Source organism: Herpailurus yagouaroundi, unplaced genomic scaffold (assembly GCF_014898765.1).
Source record: "Herpailurus yagouaroundi ecotype Mexico unplaced genomic scaffold, PumYag 67493, whole genome shotgun sequence".
NCBI lineage: Eukaryota > Metazoa > Chordata > Mammalia > Carnivora > Felidae > Herpailurus > Herpailurus yagouaroundi.
In genome coordinates, this window is record NW_024420301.1 from 552,120 (window position 1) to 569,798 (window position 17,679).

Consider the following 17,679-nt stretch of genomic DNA (forward strand, 5'->3'; position numbering starts at 1 on the left):
GTCAAAATAAAGTAGCCAACACCTGTGTGCACCTCAGTGCACAGAATTGAAAATCACCATATTGTCATAGCTGCTTCACAGAATTTTAACTTAAAAGGACTAAAATATGGACACCTGGGTGGCTTATTCGATTAAGTGTCCGAGTTCGGCTCAGGTCATGATCTCACGGTTTGTGAGTTCGAGCCCTGCTTCGGGTTCTCTGCTGCCAGCACGGATCCTGCTTCAGATCCTGTGTCTCCCTCACTCTCTGCCCCTCCCCTGCTTGCAGGCGCACACACACTCGCTCTGTCGCTCACTCTCTCAAAAATAAACATTTTTTAAAAATAAAAGAACCAAAATATCACAGAGTTAAAGGCCCTTTTATTCCTCAGCTTTGGTGCTATTAAAAGTTCGTTTATGGGGCACCTCGGTGGCTCAGTCAGTTAAGCGTCCAACTCTTGATCTCGACTCAGGTCTTGATCTCAGGGTCATGAGTTCAAGCCCTGCATTGGGGTCCACGCTGGGCGTGAAACCTACTTAAAAAAAAAAAAGTTTGTTTATTATGCACTTAGATAGGGTTTAAAGGTAAATTTTATGTTATAACTGTTTTATCACAATAAAAAGCTTTTTTAAAAAACCCGAACAGTTCACTTGGGCCCGAGTCAGAGTCTGGGCACAGCTTGGTCTCCCCTCTGTGACTAGTATCAAAGAGCTACGTTCTCCTCTCCTTGAACCTCTGTCAAGGTGGCTATAACCAGCCCCTGTTCCTGGCCCAGGATTCCCTGTCCTCAGTCAGTGGCACCACCATCCTCCTAGGCATTGGCCATGATCCTCAGTTCATCCCCTCCCCTCACCCACACCAGCCTGCCTATCAGCTCTGTCGTTCCACCCCTCATCACATCCTAGACCCTCTGCTGTCTGCACCCTGGGCCACAAGGAGACCACTGCAAGAGCAGGCTTCTCAGGGCGCCTGGGGGGTTCAGTTGGTTGAGCAGCCAACTTCGGCTCAGGTCATGATCACGTAGTTCATGGGTTCGAGCGCCATGTCGGGCTCTGCTGACAGCTCAGAGCCTAGAATGTGCTTCGGATTCTGCGTCTCCCTCTCTCTGCCCCTCCCCTGCTCGTGCTCTGTCTGTCAAAAATAAATAAACATTTAAAAAGACAGGCTTCTCACGGGTCTTCCCTGCTTTCCTCTCTGGCCTCCCCACAGTCTGCTCTGATCGAAAAGTAGAGTGATCCTTTGAAGATAAGAGCCCTCGTCCCACCCCCCACCCAAGGCGCCCCAGTAGCAACCTGACAAAGCCCTCCACATCTCTCTTGAGGCCTCTCTGCTGCCCAGAACCTTCTGGCACATAGCCATATGGCTTGCCCCCTTGCCTCCTGTAGGCTTTTCTCTCTTTTGTCCCTCATTGTGTTCCAGTCAGTGTGTTCTTTTGGATACTCCCCTTGCCACAGTGTCATCTAGTGCAAGGATCCCTTCCAGCCAGCCCCTGTGTCCTTTGACTTTCCCTTTCTCCTTCTAAGCACTCCCCTGCCTTTCCACCCCCACAGGCCACCTCAGAACCACAACCACCCACTTCTCCCAGGGGCTGGCCTGGTTCCCTCCATGGACACAGGGTGCATTCCCTGCCCCTGACGTGTCATACTCGGTCTTAGATATATCCCACCAAGGATGTGCAGAGCACTGTGGTCAGAGATATTTGAAATAAATCTTTTCTCTGCGGTATGTTGTCAGTTTGATACACAGTTCATTTGTTTGTGTTTGTATTCAATATAGTATGGTTTTGTCACCTCTTATTTTCATTTTCATTTTGGTTATGATGTAAGCTCGTACGTGATTCCAAGATGTCTTACCTTGTGCCTGTACCTTCCCTCATTCGCACCCACCCAGGACTAGGAAGCGCTTCTTACCTCATTGATCACGTGAAAGGCGAAAGGCGGCCTATGATCCATCGATCTGTAGGCGATCTGCAGGGGCTCCACCCTCTCCAGCTGCATGGCTCTCCACGCTGTGGCCATGGTGTTGCCCATTCCTCACATCCTTGCTGGCAGCTGTCTTGAGTTGTCTGCAGTATCGGGCCACGAAAAATAATGCCGTTACAAATAACCGACACCTATTGTGTTTTGCATTTCTGGGAGTGTCTCTTGAGGATAGAGTTCTAGAAGGGATTGCCATTGATGGCATCGACACCCTTGATTGTATCTAAGAGGAGTTCCTGGGACATGTGGTTTGTACGTGACCTTACAGTGGTTAAACTATTTGGGGAATATAAGTGAGTATTCTGAAGAAGCCAGACCTTTCCCACGGGTGCAGTGTTGTTCTTTGACTCCAAGACTGTTCAGCTTCCAGGGAGCAGCCCTGGCCTTCAGCAGCGCCCCTGTAGACTCTGTGAAAGTGACTGTTCCAGTCCATCCACCACTCTGATGCTGACAAGCTCCCTTTCTCCCCTATGTGATGGTGGGCTGCAGGCCACGCCCAGCTTCCCAGGATCCTTCTTCATTTCCTGCTGGGAAGCTAAGACTGTGAAAATGGAAAACTAAGCTCTGTGCTGTAACAGGCTAGGGACCCTCACTTTTCAGCAAGAAAAAGTCTCCTACGGGCCTTGGACTGAATCAGGGTGACCGTGAGAGCCAGGCTCAGAGCCAGGCTCAGAGGAGGACCCAGGATGGGGAGAATCTCAGGGGTGAGCCTGTCTCCCTACCCCTGACTTGAGCTGTTCAAAAAAGGCATGTCCTAATGGTGCCAAGTCCTGATACTAACATGCCTTTGGCAACTTACCCACATCATTTGAATCAGGTTTGCATTGCACACCACAGTGCCTTCATTGGAGTCTCCCCTGTGTGAACAAGGGGGAAGTTGCTTGGGGCAGACCGGCCGTGAGGCAGTGACCAGTGCTGACACAAGCCATATGGGACCGGACAGCTCTAGGGCTAAGATACTGAGGACAGGAATAGTCTGATTCTTTTCTAGAATGAATTGCTGAGAGACCAGCAGACAGCCGATCCCGAGCCCACAATTCCTCCCAAGCCTCCCCGGCCCCGGGTCATGTTCCAGCCCTCTAAGCCCTGCCTGAGAACATCGTGGCCAGGCTCTGATTCCAGGGCCCAGGGCCTCGTGGTGATCATTTCTGACACACACAAGGAAGGGACCCTGCCAGGTGGAGCCAAAGTATGGGGAAGGAGCTCTGCCAGTTGAGGAGGAGTGGGGAGGGTGCTCCTCTGTGCCTTGGTCTTTGCCCCTCCGTTCTGGTGGTCGTTGGGTGGTCGTTGGTCGAGGCGGTCCTGTGTTATAAGGGAATGTCAACCGTTTGCGATTGCCCGAGTTGGCCAGTCTTTATATAGTGCCTCTGGGGTGTTGGTACCTATTGTTGAGATGAGGAAACTGAGGTATGGGATGTTGAGGTCACTTGCTCAGGTCCATGTTTAGAAATTGCCAAGTCAGGGTTTGAGCTCAGCTTGGCTGGCTCCAAACCTGCGTGTTCTTACCACAGCACTGTGCTGTGTGCCACCTCCCCGGGGGGGGTAGCGCTAGGCTGTGTCACCATCAGCGAGTCGTCCTGTGCCCCACAATTGCTTTTGGTCAAGCACGCATGGGAGAAAAATCTAAAATACAGAGGCCATAGTAACACCCAAGCCAGGCCTTCATGAAGAGTAGCCCTGCCCACGTTTTGGGTGGGCAGCTCCCTCTCCGGCAGCCAAGGGCCTCTTGTTAGCCAGCAAGCCCAGAGGCCCCTGGGCACGGCTTGTAAAGTGGCCTCTTCCAAGGCAGTGTACTAAGAAGCCACATGGTGTTTCTATCCAGAAGAATGCCACCTGTACAAGCTGTTTACTGTCCTGCATGCTAGGGGTGGGCGTGGGGCAGAAGGCCTCACAGTGGTCACAGCAGGGGGGCAAAGCCCAAAGCCCCCAAAGACCTCCTGAAGGGAAAAGGCGTCAAGATCCAATGAGCTTCGGCTGGCTGGCGGGGAGTGGCCCTGTCTCTCAGAGCCCCACCCGCGCCGGCGTGCTCCAGGCCTGCCGATGCTGACGTTTTCTACAGACTGCTGTTGTGTTCCCTGTGATGCTTACATACTTATTTAACACTTCAGGGAAGAAAAGTCAGAAGACCAGGATCTCCAGGGCCTCAAGGACAAACCTCTGAAGTTCAAAAAGGTGAAGAAGGATAAGAAAGAAGACAAAGAGGGCAAGCATGAGCCCCTGCAGCCACCCGCCCACCACTCTGCTGAACCAGCAGAGGCAGGCAAAGCGGAGACCTCAGAAGGGTCAGGCACAGCCCCAGCCGTCCCGGAAGCTTCTGCCTCCCCTAAACAGCGGCGCTCCATCATTCGTGACCGGGGACCCATGTATGACGATCCCACTCTGCCTGAAGGCTGGACCCGAAAGCTGAAGCAAAGGAAATCTGGCCGCTCCGCTGGGAAGTATGATGTGTATTTGATCAAGTAAGTAAGGGCAACTCGTGTCGTTTGCAGAGCAGGGAAGGCTGGGTAGGCAGGAGGCGGGGGGCAGGTGCTAAGAAACCAATGGGGATCCCTTAAGAGCGGCAGCTCTTCATTGCTTGTCGATCAGGAAAATGTGTGTGCATCACCCTATCTTGGGTCCGGGGAGGGGGGACTTCCCTAATGAACACCACTTGCGGGCCCAACCAGGTAGGTTTGGAATGACCGTGTGCAGAGATCACTGCCCTGAGTGAGACATGCACAGGGTAGCAGGGCGTGACTTTACCCCACCAGCCCTTGGGTCTTGTCTGAAGATGGCATAGCAGTAGGGCCTGCCCAGGGCCACAGCGAGGGTTGGAGTTGACGGGGCTTGGTCCACTCTGTGGATCACATTGGGAAAGGTGAGCTCTCTGACAGGGCTTCCGGGGAGAGACACAAGTGAGCACCATGTGCCTTTCCAGCTGTCCTTTGTGCATTTGTCCAGCTTCGGGCTGGTCGTTGGGCATTTTCTATTGAAACAGAGTAACTTCCAAGCCAGAGCTTCAGAGGAAGACTGAATGAGTAGTGCATTTCAGTTCTGGCCCTTAGACGATCCAGAAAAGGTTAACAGACTTTGAAGGACATTTGCAGACAACCTCGTTTGATTCCAACAACTCTGAGAAGGGTGAGCAAAGCGTTACCCTATTGACAGATGAGGAAACTGATCCCAGAGAGGCTAAGCGGCATGTCCAGGTTCAGACAGAGGAGTGCTCTACTTACTGACTGGACCCAGGCACCAGCCAGCAGGGTAGGCCCCAGCCTGGTGGCTCAAGAGGGTCCCTAGGCCTGGCCCCTTTGGGGGGCGGCCAGAGGAGGGGCCTTGGTGGCAGACGGATCGTCAGGGGCATCCAGGCAAGAGCCAGAGAGCAGCCAGCACTGAGCTGTTCTGTCACTGGAGCACGCCCTAAAGGGGCCCACCACCACCCAGCGCGACCTGACTGTGGCCGCGCCCCTCTGTTTTAGCCCGTTTGGCTCTCCTCTAATGTGACTGGCCTCTCGCTCAATAGCACCATCAGGCAGGTCGTAGCTGCAGAGCATCCTGTCGGAGAGTTCACCACATTCTGCTCTGCCCCATATCTGACATTCCTGTGGAAGCTTCTAATCATTCTTTGTGTCTCTCCATTTGTTCCCACAGTCCCCAGGGAAAAGCCTTTCGCTCTAAAGTGGAGTTGATTGCGTACTTCGAAAAGGTAGGCGACACCTCCCTGGACCCTAATGATTTTGACTTCACGGTAACTGGGAGAGGGAGCCCCTCCCGGCGAGAGCAGAAACCACCTAAGAAGCCCAAATCTCCCAAAGCTCCAGGAACTGGCAGAGGTCGGGGACGCCCCAAAGGGAGCGGCACTGCGAGACCCAAGGCAGCAGCATCAGAGGGTGTGCAGGTGAAAAGGGTCCTGGAGAAAAGTCCCGGGAAGCTGCTGGTCAAGATGCCTTTTCAAGCTTCGCCGGGGAGCAAGGCCGAAGGGGGTGGGGCCACCACGTCAGCCCAGGTCATGGTTATCAAACGCCCCGGCAGGAAGCGAAAAGCCGAGGCCGACCCCCAGGCCATCCCCAAGAAGCGGGGCCGAAAGCCAGGTAGTGTGGTGGCGGCCGCCGCTGCGGAGGCCAAAAAGAAAGCAGTGAAGGAGTCTTCTATCCGGTCCGTGCAGGAGACCGTGCTCCCCATCAAGAAGCGCAAGACCCGGGAGACCGTCAGCATCGAGGTGAAGGAGGTGGTGAAGCCCCTGCTGGTGTCCACCCTCGGCGAGAAGAGCGGAAAGGGACTGAAGACCTGCAAAAGCCCCGGGCGGAAAAGCAAGGAGAGCAGCCCCAAGGGGCGCGGCAGCAGCGCCTCCTCGCCCCCCAAGAAGGAGCACCACCACCACCACCACCACTCGGAGCCCCCGAAGGCGCCTGCGCCGCTGCTTCCGCCCCCGCCCCCGCCCCCGCCCGAGCCCCAGAGCTCCGAGGACCCCGCCAGCCCCGCTGAGCCCCAGGACTTGAGCAGCGGCGTCTGCAAAGAGGAGAAGATGCCGAGAGGAGGCTCGCTGGAGAGCGACGGCTGCCCCAAGGAGCCAGCTAAGACTCAGCCCGCGGTCGCGACCGCTGCCACGGCCGCAGAAAAGTACAAACACCGAGGGGAGGGAGAGCGCAAAGACATTGTCTCGTCCTCCATGCCGAGGCCAAACAGAGAGGAGCCTGTGGACAGCCGGACGCCCGTGACCGAGAGAGTTAGCTGACTTTACACAGAGCGGATTGCAAAGCAAACCAACAAGAATAAAGGCAGCTGTTGTCTCTTCTCCTTATGGGTAGGGCTCTGACAAAGCTTCCCGATTAACTGAAATAAAAAATATTTTTTTTTCTTTCAGTAAACTTAGAGTTTCGTGGCTTCAGGGTGGGAGTAGTTGGAGCATTGGGATGTTTTTCTTACCGACAAGCACAGTCAGGTTGAAGACCTAACCAGGGCCAGAAGTAGCTTTGCACTTTTCTAAACTAGGCTCCTTCAACAAGGCTTGCTGCAGATACTACTGACCAGACAAGCTGTTGACCAGGCTTCTTAGGGTGTGCCTGCACCTCCCCTCCCACCCGGACCTCCCCCCTGTGTGGTCATTAGGGACAGTGAGTGCTTGAGAGGACACGCCCGTTTTTCGGTGCCGGTGCCATTGGTGCCCCAGTCTGCCCTCTCCTCTCCCCCTCCCCTGCCCCACCCCTATACCCCAGTTCCCCACCCACATTGGGACAAGGAGGTGTGAGGCAGGAGAGACAGTTGGATTCTTTAGAGAAAAAGACAGAGATGGCCAGTGGCTACAGCCTGTGTGATCTCACCCATGGTGGCACAAATCTGGCCCCACGCCAGCCCCAATCCAAAACCGACTAGGACATTTCACAGAACAGGGAAGTAAGCACCTGTTCGCTCCAGTTCCGGCATGGCTAGGAGGGAGTCAGTCCTTGAGCTGCTGGGTGTAGATTGGCCTGAGCCGCAGGAGAGAGGACAGCCGGGGGGGCCGTCCTCCAGTGGGTGGCGCTAGAGAGAGGCCGTGGAAGCCGCAGGACAGGGCGCGGGCAGGCTGGCCCCTACTCCTCCGGGTGGCAGAGAGCAGTGGGGCCGATGGAATTCCTAGTCGCTCAGAGCAGTCTGTGACTGGTAGACAGAGGCCTAGTGGACAGGGGAAAGGAGGGGAAAATGTTCTTCCAAAACTTTCCAATTCTACTCCTTTAGGGACAGCGTAGAACTATTTGCACTATTGAGTCTTCATGTTCCCACTTCAAAACAAACATGCTCTGAGAGCAAACTGGCTTGAATTGGTGACACTTTGTCCCTCAAGCCACCAGACGTGACGGTGTTTAGAACTACCTGGATCTGTATATACCTGCGCTTGTTTTAAAGTGGGCTCAGCACATAGGGTTCCCACGAAGCTCCGAAACTCTAAGTGTTTGCTGCAATTTTATAAGGACTTCCTGATTGGTTTCTTTTCTGTCCTTCCATTTCTGCCTTCTCTCATTCACCCTTTCATTTCTTCCCTCCTCGTTCATCCCTTCTGCGCCAGGTACCCACAGTCTCCCAACTTTACCTGAGTTGATGCTGGTCAGCTCAGTCCCCCAGATCTCACCCTGCCCTTGGCCTTCCCACTGCCAGCCCCAGCCCCAGCCCCAGCCGCACCCTGTTCTGAGCCCTGAAGAAGCCCTGGGCTCTGCCGAGTCCACCTGGCCCTAGCACCTTGGCTTCTCTGAAGGGCAAGAGAGCAGCACAATCTTGCTCTTGTAGGGAGCTCCCTTCCCTGGTCAGACCCTGCATTCTGGGCCTTCTGAACCTTCTACTTGAGAGAAACAGGCAGGAGAAGTTGGGCGGATTTGGATTTGGGAGCTGAGGGTAGCACAGAGGCCCCCTTGGCCTGCCAGAGTCATTGAGTAACCCAGCCCTGACCTTGGCCTCCTCCAGGCCCGGCTAGCACAGTGCAGTGCAACAAGGCAGCAGGTGGGAAGGAATGTAGGTGCCCCAGATCTGGGCCGGGACCAGCACCTAGCCCCCTGGCCCCTCCGCTCCTCCTCTGAGTTAACCACGAGTTCTCTTCTGATGGAAAATGTGTGGCTTTTGCTTGCCGGAGACTGGGTGGGGCCAGCCCACCCCAGGTTTCCACCTCTGTGCCAGGGCTGTGGTGTGGGGGCTTAGAGGCTTGGCTTTGCTGTGGGTGTTCCTTGATCAGTCTCCATTTAGGACCCCATCCCCTCATTCTCTGTTCAGGAAGTCCTTATCTAGCTGCATATCTTCATCATATTGGTATATCCTTTTCTGTGTTTACAGAGATGTCTCTTATATCTAAATCTGTCCAACTGAGAAGTACCTTATCAAAGTAGCAAATGAGACAGCAGTCTTATGCTTCCAGAAACACCCACAAGCACGTCCCATGCGAGCTGCTGCCATGAACTGTCAAGTGCGTGTTGTCTCGTGTATTTCAGTTATTGTCCCCTGGCTTCCTTACTGCGGTGTAACCATGAAGGAGTGAAACATCCTAAAAACCGTCTAGCACTTCCTTGCCAGTCCTTAGTGATCAGGAACCATAGTTGACAGTTCCAATCAGTAGCTTAAGAAAAAATCGCGTTTGTCTCTTCCGGAATGGTTAGAAGCAAGGGAGTTTGCCCCCATTCTGTTTGCAGAATCATAGTTGGCCTTCGTAGTGTTTCTGTACCCATTCCCCTATGCTGCAAAAGCAAGTCCCACAACCAGACCCGCTCTGCTGTCGACCCTCTGGGCTTCACTTCTGACTCCTCCCCAGGAAGGGAAGGGGGGGGTGGTTGGAGGAGGAGGCGAGTCCTTCAGGACCCCTCTTCCTTCAAGGACAAAAGGCTCCTGACCCCGAAGTAGCCTCGCATTCCCGGCACCCACAAAGGATGCCTATCCACGCGAGTACAGCGTCCGGCCAGTTTGTCGTGGAGACACTGTCCGTTCTGGTCGGTTGGGTTTTTATGCATTACACTTAGTCCAGTGGAATGTGACTCCTGGAACCAGTGTCAAGACAAGAGCTGGCCTCCCCATCAGCTCAGTACCATCTGGTCCTGGGAAGACGAGCGTGGGGCCCACCATGCCCCCCCCTTTCACCCAGGACCATTCAGGGGCTGCCTGGGTGTTGGTGGTTGAGGGCACAGCGTTTCAAGTGTCATTTTCCTTCTGCCCGGCCTGACCTGCAGCCCCTCACTCCCCGGCTGCTTCTCCTTACAGTTCCAAAGCCGCAGGCAGCGCCTGGGGCTCTGTAGGGTTTTCTCTCCTTCTCCCCTTTCCTCCACATTCCCTCTTCTGCACCTAATAAAAGCACCACGAGTAAGTCACCATTAAGCAGGTCGCCGTGGTGGTTTGTCGCCCTGGCAGGCAGGGGCCCTGCAGCTCCCATGCCACCCCTGTCCTGGGTCAGGTTGATAGGAGGTTGGAGGGAAAGCCAGGCCATGGGATTCTCACCAGCTGTGTCCAGCCCAGTTTGGGGGTGTGACCTCAATTTTGTGTGTACTCGGCCACCCCGAAGATTGGGGGCATCTTTTAGGGACTGTGTGAAGAGTACAGAAATTAACCAACAGCTTTTAGATACCTGTCTGTGGGGCTAGGTCACAGAGTCCCTTTCAGTCACCCCAGCCCTCGTTCTAGTTGTTAGTTACTACCTCCTCTCCCAACAGAATGCCATAGGCCCTCGAGCTCCTCCCACAATGCCTAGCCCAGCTCTGCCCTGCCCACTGGTGGGCCTGCCCTAACCAGTGGAATTGCTGGCCTTGACACTGTAGTGAAGCAGGGCACTGAGCCACAGCCAGGCTCTAAGACAGCTCCCTTCTGCCGCTGCTGTATTCCCACATCAGAAGGCACAGGACACACCTAGAAATGCCCTGTTCCCCAAGTCCGTCAGTGCCAAACTACCCAAGGACCCCAGCCCCTCAACTTCCTGGAGGGTACAAGCCGTGGTGGTGGCCCGGGGACCCTGGCCACAGCCAGCACCTGGCTTCTACTCCTGAGACCCCATGCAGGTGTGGGCAACAGTCTTCAAGGGCACCCTTCCTGGCTCGAGGCCACCAGTGGTGGCACTGGGACCCGGAGGAGCCCCAACTTGTCACCTGCTCCTCTGCCCAGCTTTTCACTGCTGTGACGGGGGTGTGAAAGAGGGTACTAGTCCGAAACAAACTGCCATGTTTAGAGGGAAAGGGGTTTCTCTAGCTGACAGGACCTCTGCATCTAAGTAACTTTTAATAAAGCAGCCGAAGCGCAGGAAGGAGCAAAAGGTATGAACTGAATTCACCAGGTGGGGCCGACTGGATCTTGCAGGGCCCAGGTAGAGCCCGGCAGCCGAACTCCGTGCACCCTTTCCAGAGCATTCCCACCCAGCTCTCGGGGCTGATGGAGCCAGGGAAGGTCACAGGTGCCGGTTCTTGGAGAAGCCTTTTGCGCACCCTTTCCTAGCCAGTGTCACCCCGAATCGTTTCCTGATCGGAGTTTCACACACAGATTCTAGGACTGATGGGCCAGGCCTCAGGAAGCGAGCTATGTCTAGAGCCCTGCGGGCCTTTGCCTAGCCAGTTCCCGGAGTCCTGGCTCGTGGGGGTGGGGGTGGGGGTGGGGGCAAGCAATGGCAGCGTCGCCCCGCCTGTGGTAGAAGCCCTGCTCCTGTGCCCCTGCGGCCCCACCGTGTCGCGTTCCTGATCTTACTCTGTTCTCTGTAAGGGCCCCCCCTTTGCTCTCTTCATCAGTAAACTCGTCCACTCTGGAGGGGTTTGTTGAGTCTCCATTTTTGCGTCTTTCTCTTTCAGCTACTATTATCGATCTTTAGAAAAGGCATAGTCTAATTGTTATCAATCGCTAGGATACTGCCTCCCCCAGGGTCTGAAGTTACATATTAAATGGTAAAAAAAAAAAAAAAAAAAAAAAAAAAGTGAACACTGAAACCTGTTCTTGACAATTCAGAAGGAAAACCTAGAAAACATTTGGCAGAAAACCACATTTCAATGTTGCTGAATGAATAAGACCAAGCTTTTGCAGAAATGCTGATCTAAAACAACTTGGAGCTTGGCCTGACATGTGGTGAGTGCTGCAGGAAAAGGGGAATCCAGCCTGAAGCTGCTGGGTCTGAGACTCGGGGCCATCCTGTCCTGTGGGGCCGCCCGCCTGGTCCCAGACCTGTAGGAGCCCAGCGCTTGGTGTGGGAAGCAGAGTTTCACCATTGACTCCAGAGGCCTGCGACGTCCTCACCACCGAGCACCACCTGTTCTTTGCTCCTTTCTCATCTCGACAGGGCCCTCCCCAAGTGCTGGTTTTTCAGGAAAAAGGGAGTTCTAGGGTCCTAGGGCCCAGGCAACTAGGAAGGTGAGGGTGAGGTGTCCCTTTCAGCCTTGACCTGTGCCCTGAGGACATTCCCCCGCTCTGCTCTCCCTGGGGCCCGGGGCCTAGGTGAAGCGGTGCTCCCTTCCTTCTGTGGTTGGAGGGGAAGACAGTGGCCTGAGCACCCACTGTGGTGCGTGTCCCCCTCGCCCCTCACCAGCGAGAGCCCCTGGGCCGGAGGGACGGCAGGTGTAAGAACAGGTGCCGGGCGGAACCGAGACCCTCTGGAAGGGAAGTCCGGCCTTGGAGTTTGAGAGCATCCGGGAAACCTGCAAATTGCCTTTGCTCCCCAGCCCCCTTCCGGCTCCCCTTTTCTCAGGTCCTCAGCAGCGAGAGACAATGAGATGAAAAGGCCAAGAGGTTTGGCTCCTGCCCACTGGTAGTCCCTCTCCCTCAGTGTTTGTGTGTCCAGTGACAGAGCTGTTCCTCCTGGTGACCCTGATTATATCCAGTACCTTATAGACTATACGCATAGGCCTGCTTGGTCTCTATCCTGGGCTTTTGTTTTGCTTTTTAGCTTCGCTTTTAGTTTTTCTGTCCCTTTTATTTAATGCTCCAACTAGACACACAGAGCAGTTGAATTTTTATATATATATCTGTATATTGCACAATTATAAACTCATTTTGCTTGTGGCTCCACACACACAAAAAGACCTGTTAAAATTATACCTGTTGCTTAATTACAATATTTCTGATAACCATAGCATAGGACAAGGGAAAATAAAAAACAAAAAACAAAAAAAAACAAAAAAACAACAAAAAAAAACCACAAAAAACTACAAATCTGTCTGCTGGTCACTTCTTCTGTCCAAGCAGATCCGTGGTCTTTCCTCGCTTCTTTTAAGGGCTTCCCTGTGCCAAGCTAAGGAGGCTCCGGGCAGCGTCCGGGTTTTGCACTGTTTCTCCCATGCTCGTGAGAAAGGTCCCAGGATGCTGGTGCGAGTCAGTTCACCTCAGCGGGTGGGCACGAGAGCGCTTCCTTGCCCTGGCAAAGTCTGGAATGTAGTTGGCACCACCTGGCCCCCTTTGTCGTCTGGGTGGGGCAGCTGGAGTCCACGGGGAGGGGGGTGGCCTGACCCCCCGCCCCCGCCCCTCCCGGTGACGCAGTCAGAGTGATGGCGTTTGGAGGGCCGGCTCAACAGACCTCCCCACCAGTAGGGCTTCCGCTTTGCCGAGACTAGAGGGGAGCTGGGGGGGGCCTGTCACCTCTCTGAACGTGTGAGCTGCACCAGGTAGAGCACCAGGGACCCCAGAACCACATACGAGAGTCCACCGGGTCCCCTCTAGGAGGTGGCAAAGACTCCAGAAACATCCCTTTCTCTTCTCCCCCGTCCTACGAGTAACCGCATTTGCTTTTGTAATTCTTAACGAGCAATATCCGCTAGAGTTTAGCCGTAACACTTCTTTTTGATCGTTTTTTTTAAGTAAAAAACACCAAAAAAAAACCAAAAACAAAAAAACAAAACCCAGAAACTTGTTCTTCCAAAGCAGAGAGCATTATAATCACCAGGGCCAAAAGCTTCCCTCCCTGCATCAGTACTTCTTCTGAGGCCTGAACCAAAAGAGAAACGCTCATAAGCCCTTTGGGTGGCCAGGCTAGCCGTGGGCCCCTCGGAGGCCCCGGGCCGGGGCAGCCTGTGGGCCCAGCGTGGGGCCGGTTCCAGCCTGCGGTCAGTATTAGCGGTGGGTCACAGCGTCCTTCCCACCCAGCCTGGGGTGGGGGCAGACGAGGCGAGGGGGCCGTCGCCGCCGGTGTTTGCCGCTAACAGGTGGGTGTCCACATGTGTCCACTGAAAGCACGTGCTTTCCGACTGAAATCAGCGCCCGAGTTAGCCTCACACGGTGACCTCTCGCCCGCCTGGACGGAGCAGGGCCCACCCAGTCGAGTGTTTCTGGGGAGCTGGACGGTGGAGTGCAAAAGGCTTGCAGAACTTGAAGCCTGCTCCTTCCCTTGCTACCAAGGCCTCCTTTTCCGTTTGATTTGTCACTGCTTCAATCAATAACGGCCGCTCCAGAGTCAGTAGTTGATGAATATATGACCAAATATCACCAGGACTGTTACTCAATGTGTGCCGAGCCCTTTCCTCGCGCTGGGCTCCCGTGTACCCGGACACTGTAACGTGTGCTGTGTTTGCTCTCCTCCCCTCCTCCTTCACCCTCCCATTGTTCTGGGGTTTTTCCGTTTGGGTTTGGTTTGGTTTTTCTTTCTCCTTTTGTGTTCCAAACATGAGGTTCTCTCTACTGGTCCTCTTAACTGTGGTGTTGAGGCTTATATTTGTGTAATTTTTGGTGGGTGAAAGGAAATTTGCTAAGTAAATCTCTTCTGTGTTTGAACTGAAGTCTGTATTGTAACCATGTTTAAAGTAATTGTTCCAGAGACAAATGCTTCTAGACACCTTTTCTTTACAAACAAAAGGATTTGGAGGGAGGGGATGGTGACCAAGATGAGGGGGGCTGTCCTTTTTCCCCAGGAGGGGAGTTCCGAAGAGATGACCCCTGCCCAGATCAGCCAGAAGCCACCCAAGGAAGTTAAGCCTAAACCAACGGACCAAATAGCTGATGTGTTGCCATTTTCAAAGAGCAAAACCAGGTTTCGTTCCACCCAGTGGATTCTGTTGCCTTTTTTCCCCCTGAGATTATTAGCATCATCATTACTTTCAAGGACAGACAAGGTTGGTGTCCCTTTGAAGGCAGAGCCGACCTCGCATCAGCGGGAGGAGGATAGGGCCGGCCCGAGCAGCACAGCTCAGACGAAAGGTGGTCACCTCCCTGGGGACCTCCACTGTGGCCACAGAGTCAAGTGTGTGTTCGCAGGGCAGATGGCCACTCTCCACCCGATGCGGCTCTTCCTGGACGGGCCAGGTGGTGGGCATTACCATTTGGGACACCTCCATCACATCCCACCCTGTCCCAAAGTCCACAACACTTCATGTGACCTGTAGATTCTTCACCATCCCGGGTGATCTGATGATGGGGGAGGGGTGCACTCTCTTTGCTGTCATCTGATCCCCAGCAAAATTTGGGCATGACAAATTCATGCTTCCCTTTCCTTGGCAAAACCAGATCCTTCTGAAAAAAGCCGTTACCCACACCATTGTTCTGGGCTCATGGAACAGGGACAGATGTGTGCTCCCTTAGCACGCAGCCCCCCCCCCCCCCACCAAAGGCAAGGACAATGCTGACTGTCAAGACTATTTGCACATGGGAAGAACCAGGCAGGGTGGCTGCCCCCTCCTGATTCGCCGTGACACCGGTCGCCCTAGACAGAGGAGCTCCAGCCGGAAACCCGGCCAAGGGTGGGAAAGAGGTGTGTGCGGGCCGGGCCGGGGAGCAGCCCAGGACAGACTTGGTTAGAGATGTCTCCAAAAGCCCTCCATCACATTCACCTTTGGTTTTTGTGTTTTGGGACAATTACTTTAGAAAATAAGTAGGTTGTTTTAAAAACAAAAAATATTGATTGCTTTTTTGTAGTGTTCAAAAAAAGGTTCTTTGTGTATAGCCAAATGACTGAAAGCACTGATATATTTAAAAACAAAAGGCAATTTATTAAGGAAATTTGTACCATTTCAGTAAACCTGTCTGAATGTACCTGTATATGTTTCAAAAACACCCCCCCCCACTGAATCCCTGTAACCTATTTATTATATAAAGAGTTTGCCTTATAAATTTACATAAAAATGTCCGTTTGTGTCTTTTGTTGTAAAATCAAGTGATTTTTTCATGAGGTTCTTTTACTATTTGAAAAGATGGGCAGCACGCAGTTTTATTTTATTTTTGTAAGTTTTTTAATACGTGTGAAAGCAAAGAATACTCAGCATGCCTTTCTAAGTGACGCGTTTGCACCTTTTGTTGGGAAGTACTGTATCCTGTGCTGTTAGCATTCTCGATAAATCTCTCTGTGAAAGTGACTCAAGGTCTGGGCTTTCATTATCAGACAGCTCACAGGACAGCACGGTGGTGTCTCCTGATTCCATCTGGCTGCCCCCGAACACGACAGCCAGCCGCTGTCAGGACGGCCTTGGGAGGAAAGAGCAGTCCCCTCCATACACCACCTCCCCCTGGCTTCCGAGGCTACGCCTTCCAGGCACACTGCTCCTGCGTGTGACAGGGAGCCCTGGGGTGGCAGGCCGGGAAGGGCCCGGTGCGGGGGCGGCCCACCGTGCCCCAGGTCCAGAGGCCAGCGGGCCGCAGGCCTTCTGCACAGAAGCACAACTTTCCCGCTCCTGGGGGCCGTGGCGGGGGCGCCTTCTCTGTCCAGGTGCTTTGGGAAACACCCAGCCATCCCCCGGCTGCGGCTCCTCCTGTGCCTGCTGCCCAGGACCCTCCCGAGGCCTCTGCTGACCTGGCCCCCTGCCCACAGGGGGCGCTGTCATCACCGTGGGTGTGCAGACCTTTTGCAAAGCCCGCGTTCAGGAGCTGCGCGCCCTGCCGCAGCTGTTCTCAGCAGGCTGTTGCTGGGCTGGAGGGAACGACGGCTCAGAGCCCGGCTTCACATGCAAATGTGGACACAGCTGCTAAAAGGTGCACTCCAATATCCTGGCCTTGAATGTTAAAACAAAGGGTTGAAATGCGACCTGTGTATACTGAGCGTTTCTCGCGTGCCGGGCCCGTCCTGGGAGCCGCTGTACAGCAGTGAGCAAGGAGGAGCGCGTTGCTCTTCCCTTAGAGCTCAGTGTGTGCGTGCAGGAGGCTTTCCCGCACCAGAGTCGGTTGTCTTTGTAAAGGCTGTCCCATGAGAAGCCACTGGGGCTCAGGGTGTGGCTGGCAATGGCTGTGGCTTCTGGGAAGAGCCTCCCATTGGAGGCCCATGTCGGGAGGACGGCCTGGAGAGGAGCCCACTACCGGTCGGGACTGGGGGCGGGGGGTCAGGGAAGGACACCTGTTGCCTTGCAAGCACGCATCCAACTGGAGAAACAAAAGAGGAAGGCACCGCTGCTGCTTGCTGGGGTCTTCCCCCATCTAGTGGGGGAGGCAAACAAGTGCAGAGGCTCCAAAAGGATGCCCCAGGGGCAGCAGGCAGCTCTGCCCAGAGGGAGCTAGGGGCCGAAGGTCCCCCAGGTAGCAGGGAGCAGTGAGAGCAATGGGCCTATGGGGAAGAAGCGGACTCCCGAGATGTTCAGGGAAATGAGCGGAGGATAGTGGCTGCTGGAATGGAGGAGCGCCAGAGAATCCCAAGAAGTCCATGGCTGCAGACCACTGTGGGAAGGGGCAAGAGACACTAACGTGGTGAAGACCTCAAGGAGGCTGGGAGCCGGGCTGGGAGCCGAGCTTGGTGCCGGGGAGAGGCTGGAGTCTGCGGTCCTAGCAGGGGGGAACGCCAAGTGAGCCAGAGGCATGGCCACCAGAGGGAGGAGGGATGGCGGAAGCTGAAGGCCTGTTTTTAAGAGGTGTAAATACGTTTTATGGGCTAGTGGGAAGAGGCCAGCAAAGAAGGAAGACTTGCAAACACCGCAAAGAGCTAACAGTTGCTGGAGCAGGTTCCTCAAGGAGCGGAAAAGATAGGATGCAGCGCAGAGGAGGTGGGCAACAATGCCCTGAGCTGGGTAGCCTGCCCTGCAAGCTTCCAGACGCTTCTCCCTGCGCCCGGCCTTCCGGCCAGCTGCCGGGACTCGGCGGGGGTCCTCTGTGTGGCCCGTATCTGACCTCGCCCTGCCTGGATCTCTGACGACTCTGCACTGCCTCCCACATGAAGCCAGAAGTTCCTGCGGGGACCTCCCGGTGACTCTCCCAAGGCCCGGCTGTAGCCCGGTCTGGCGTGTCCCGGGCCGTGCCTCGCCCTTTGTCCCACGGCTCGGAACCGCGCTCCTCCATCCCTCGGGGCCCCATTCAGGCGGCCCCTCCTCCGGGAAGCCCGCCTGGCTGCCTCACAGGGCGAAGGGGCGCGGCCTCCGCGGA

At 54.7% G+C, this 17,679-nt stretch overlaps 1 protein-coding gene across 2 annotated transcripts in view; it reads left to right on the top strand.

The window, feature by feature from the left end:
• Positions 1-15,692, top strand: part of MECP2 (methyl-CpG binding protein 2) — a 69,024-nt gene extending 53,332 nt beyond the window's left edge. The window contains exons 1-3 of one of the 2 annotated variants that reach the window (XM_040467424.1): positions 4,376-4,418; positions 5,590-5,644; positions 5,754-15,692. In XM_040467424.1, the coding sequence (XP_040323358.1) occupies positions 5,882-6,673 (792 nt within the window). In that variant the 5' untranslated portion in view covers positions 4,376-4,418; positions 5,590-5,644; positions 5,754-5,881 and the 3' untranslated portion in view covers positions 6,674-15,692. Of the gene's footprint in view, positions 1-4,067; positions 4,419-5,589 lie in introns of those variants that run through there. The other variant, XM_040467423.1, reaches the window with a different exon arrangement.
• Positions 15,693-17,679: the final 1,987 nt, after the last annotated feature.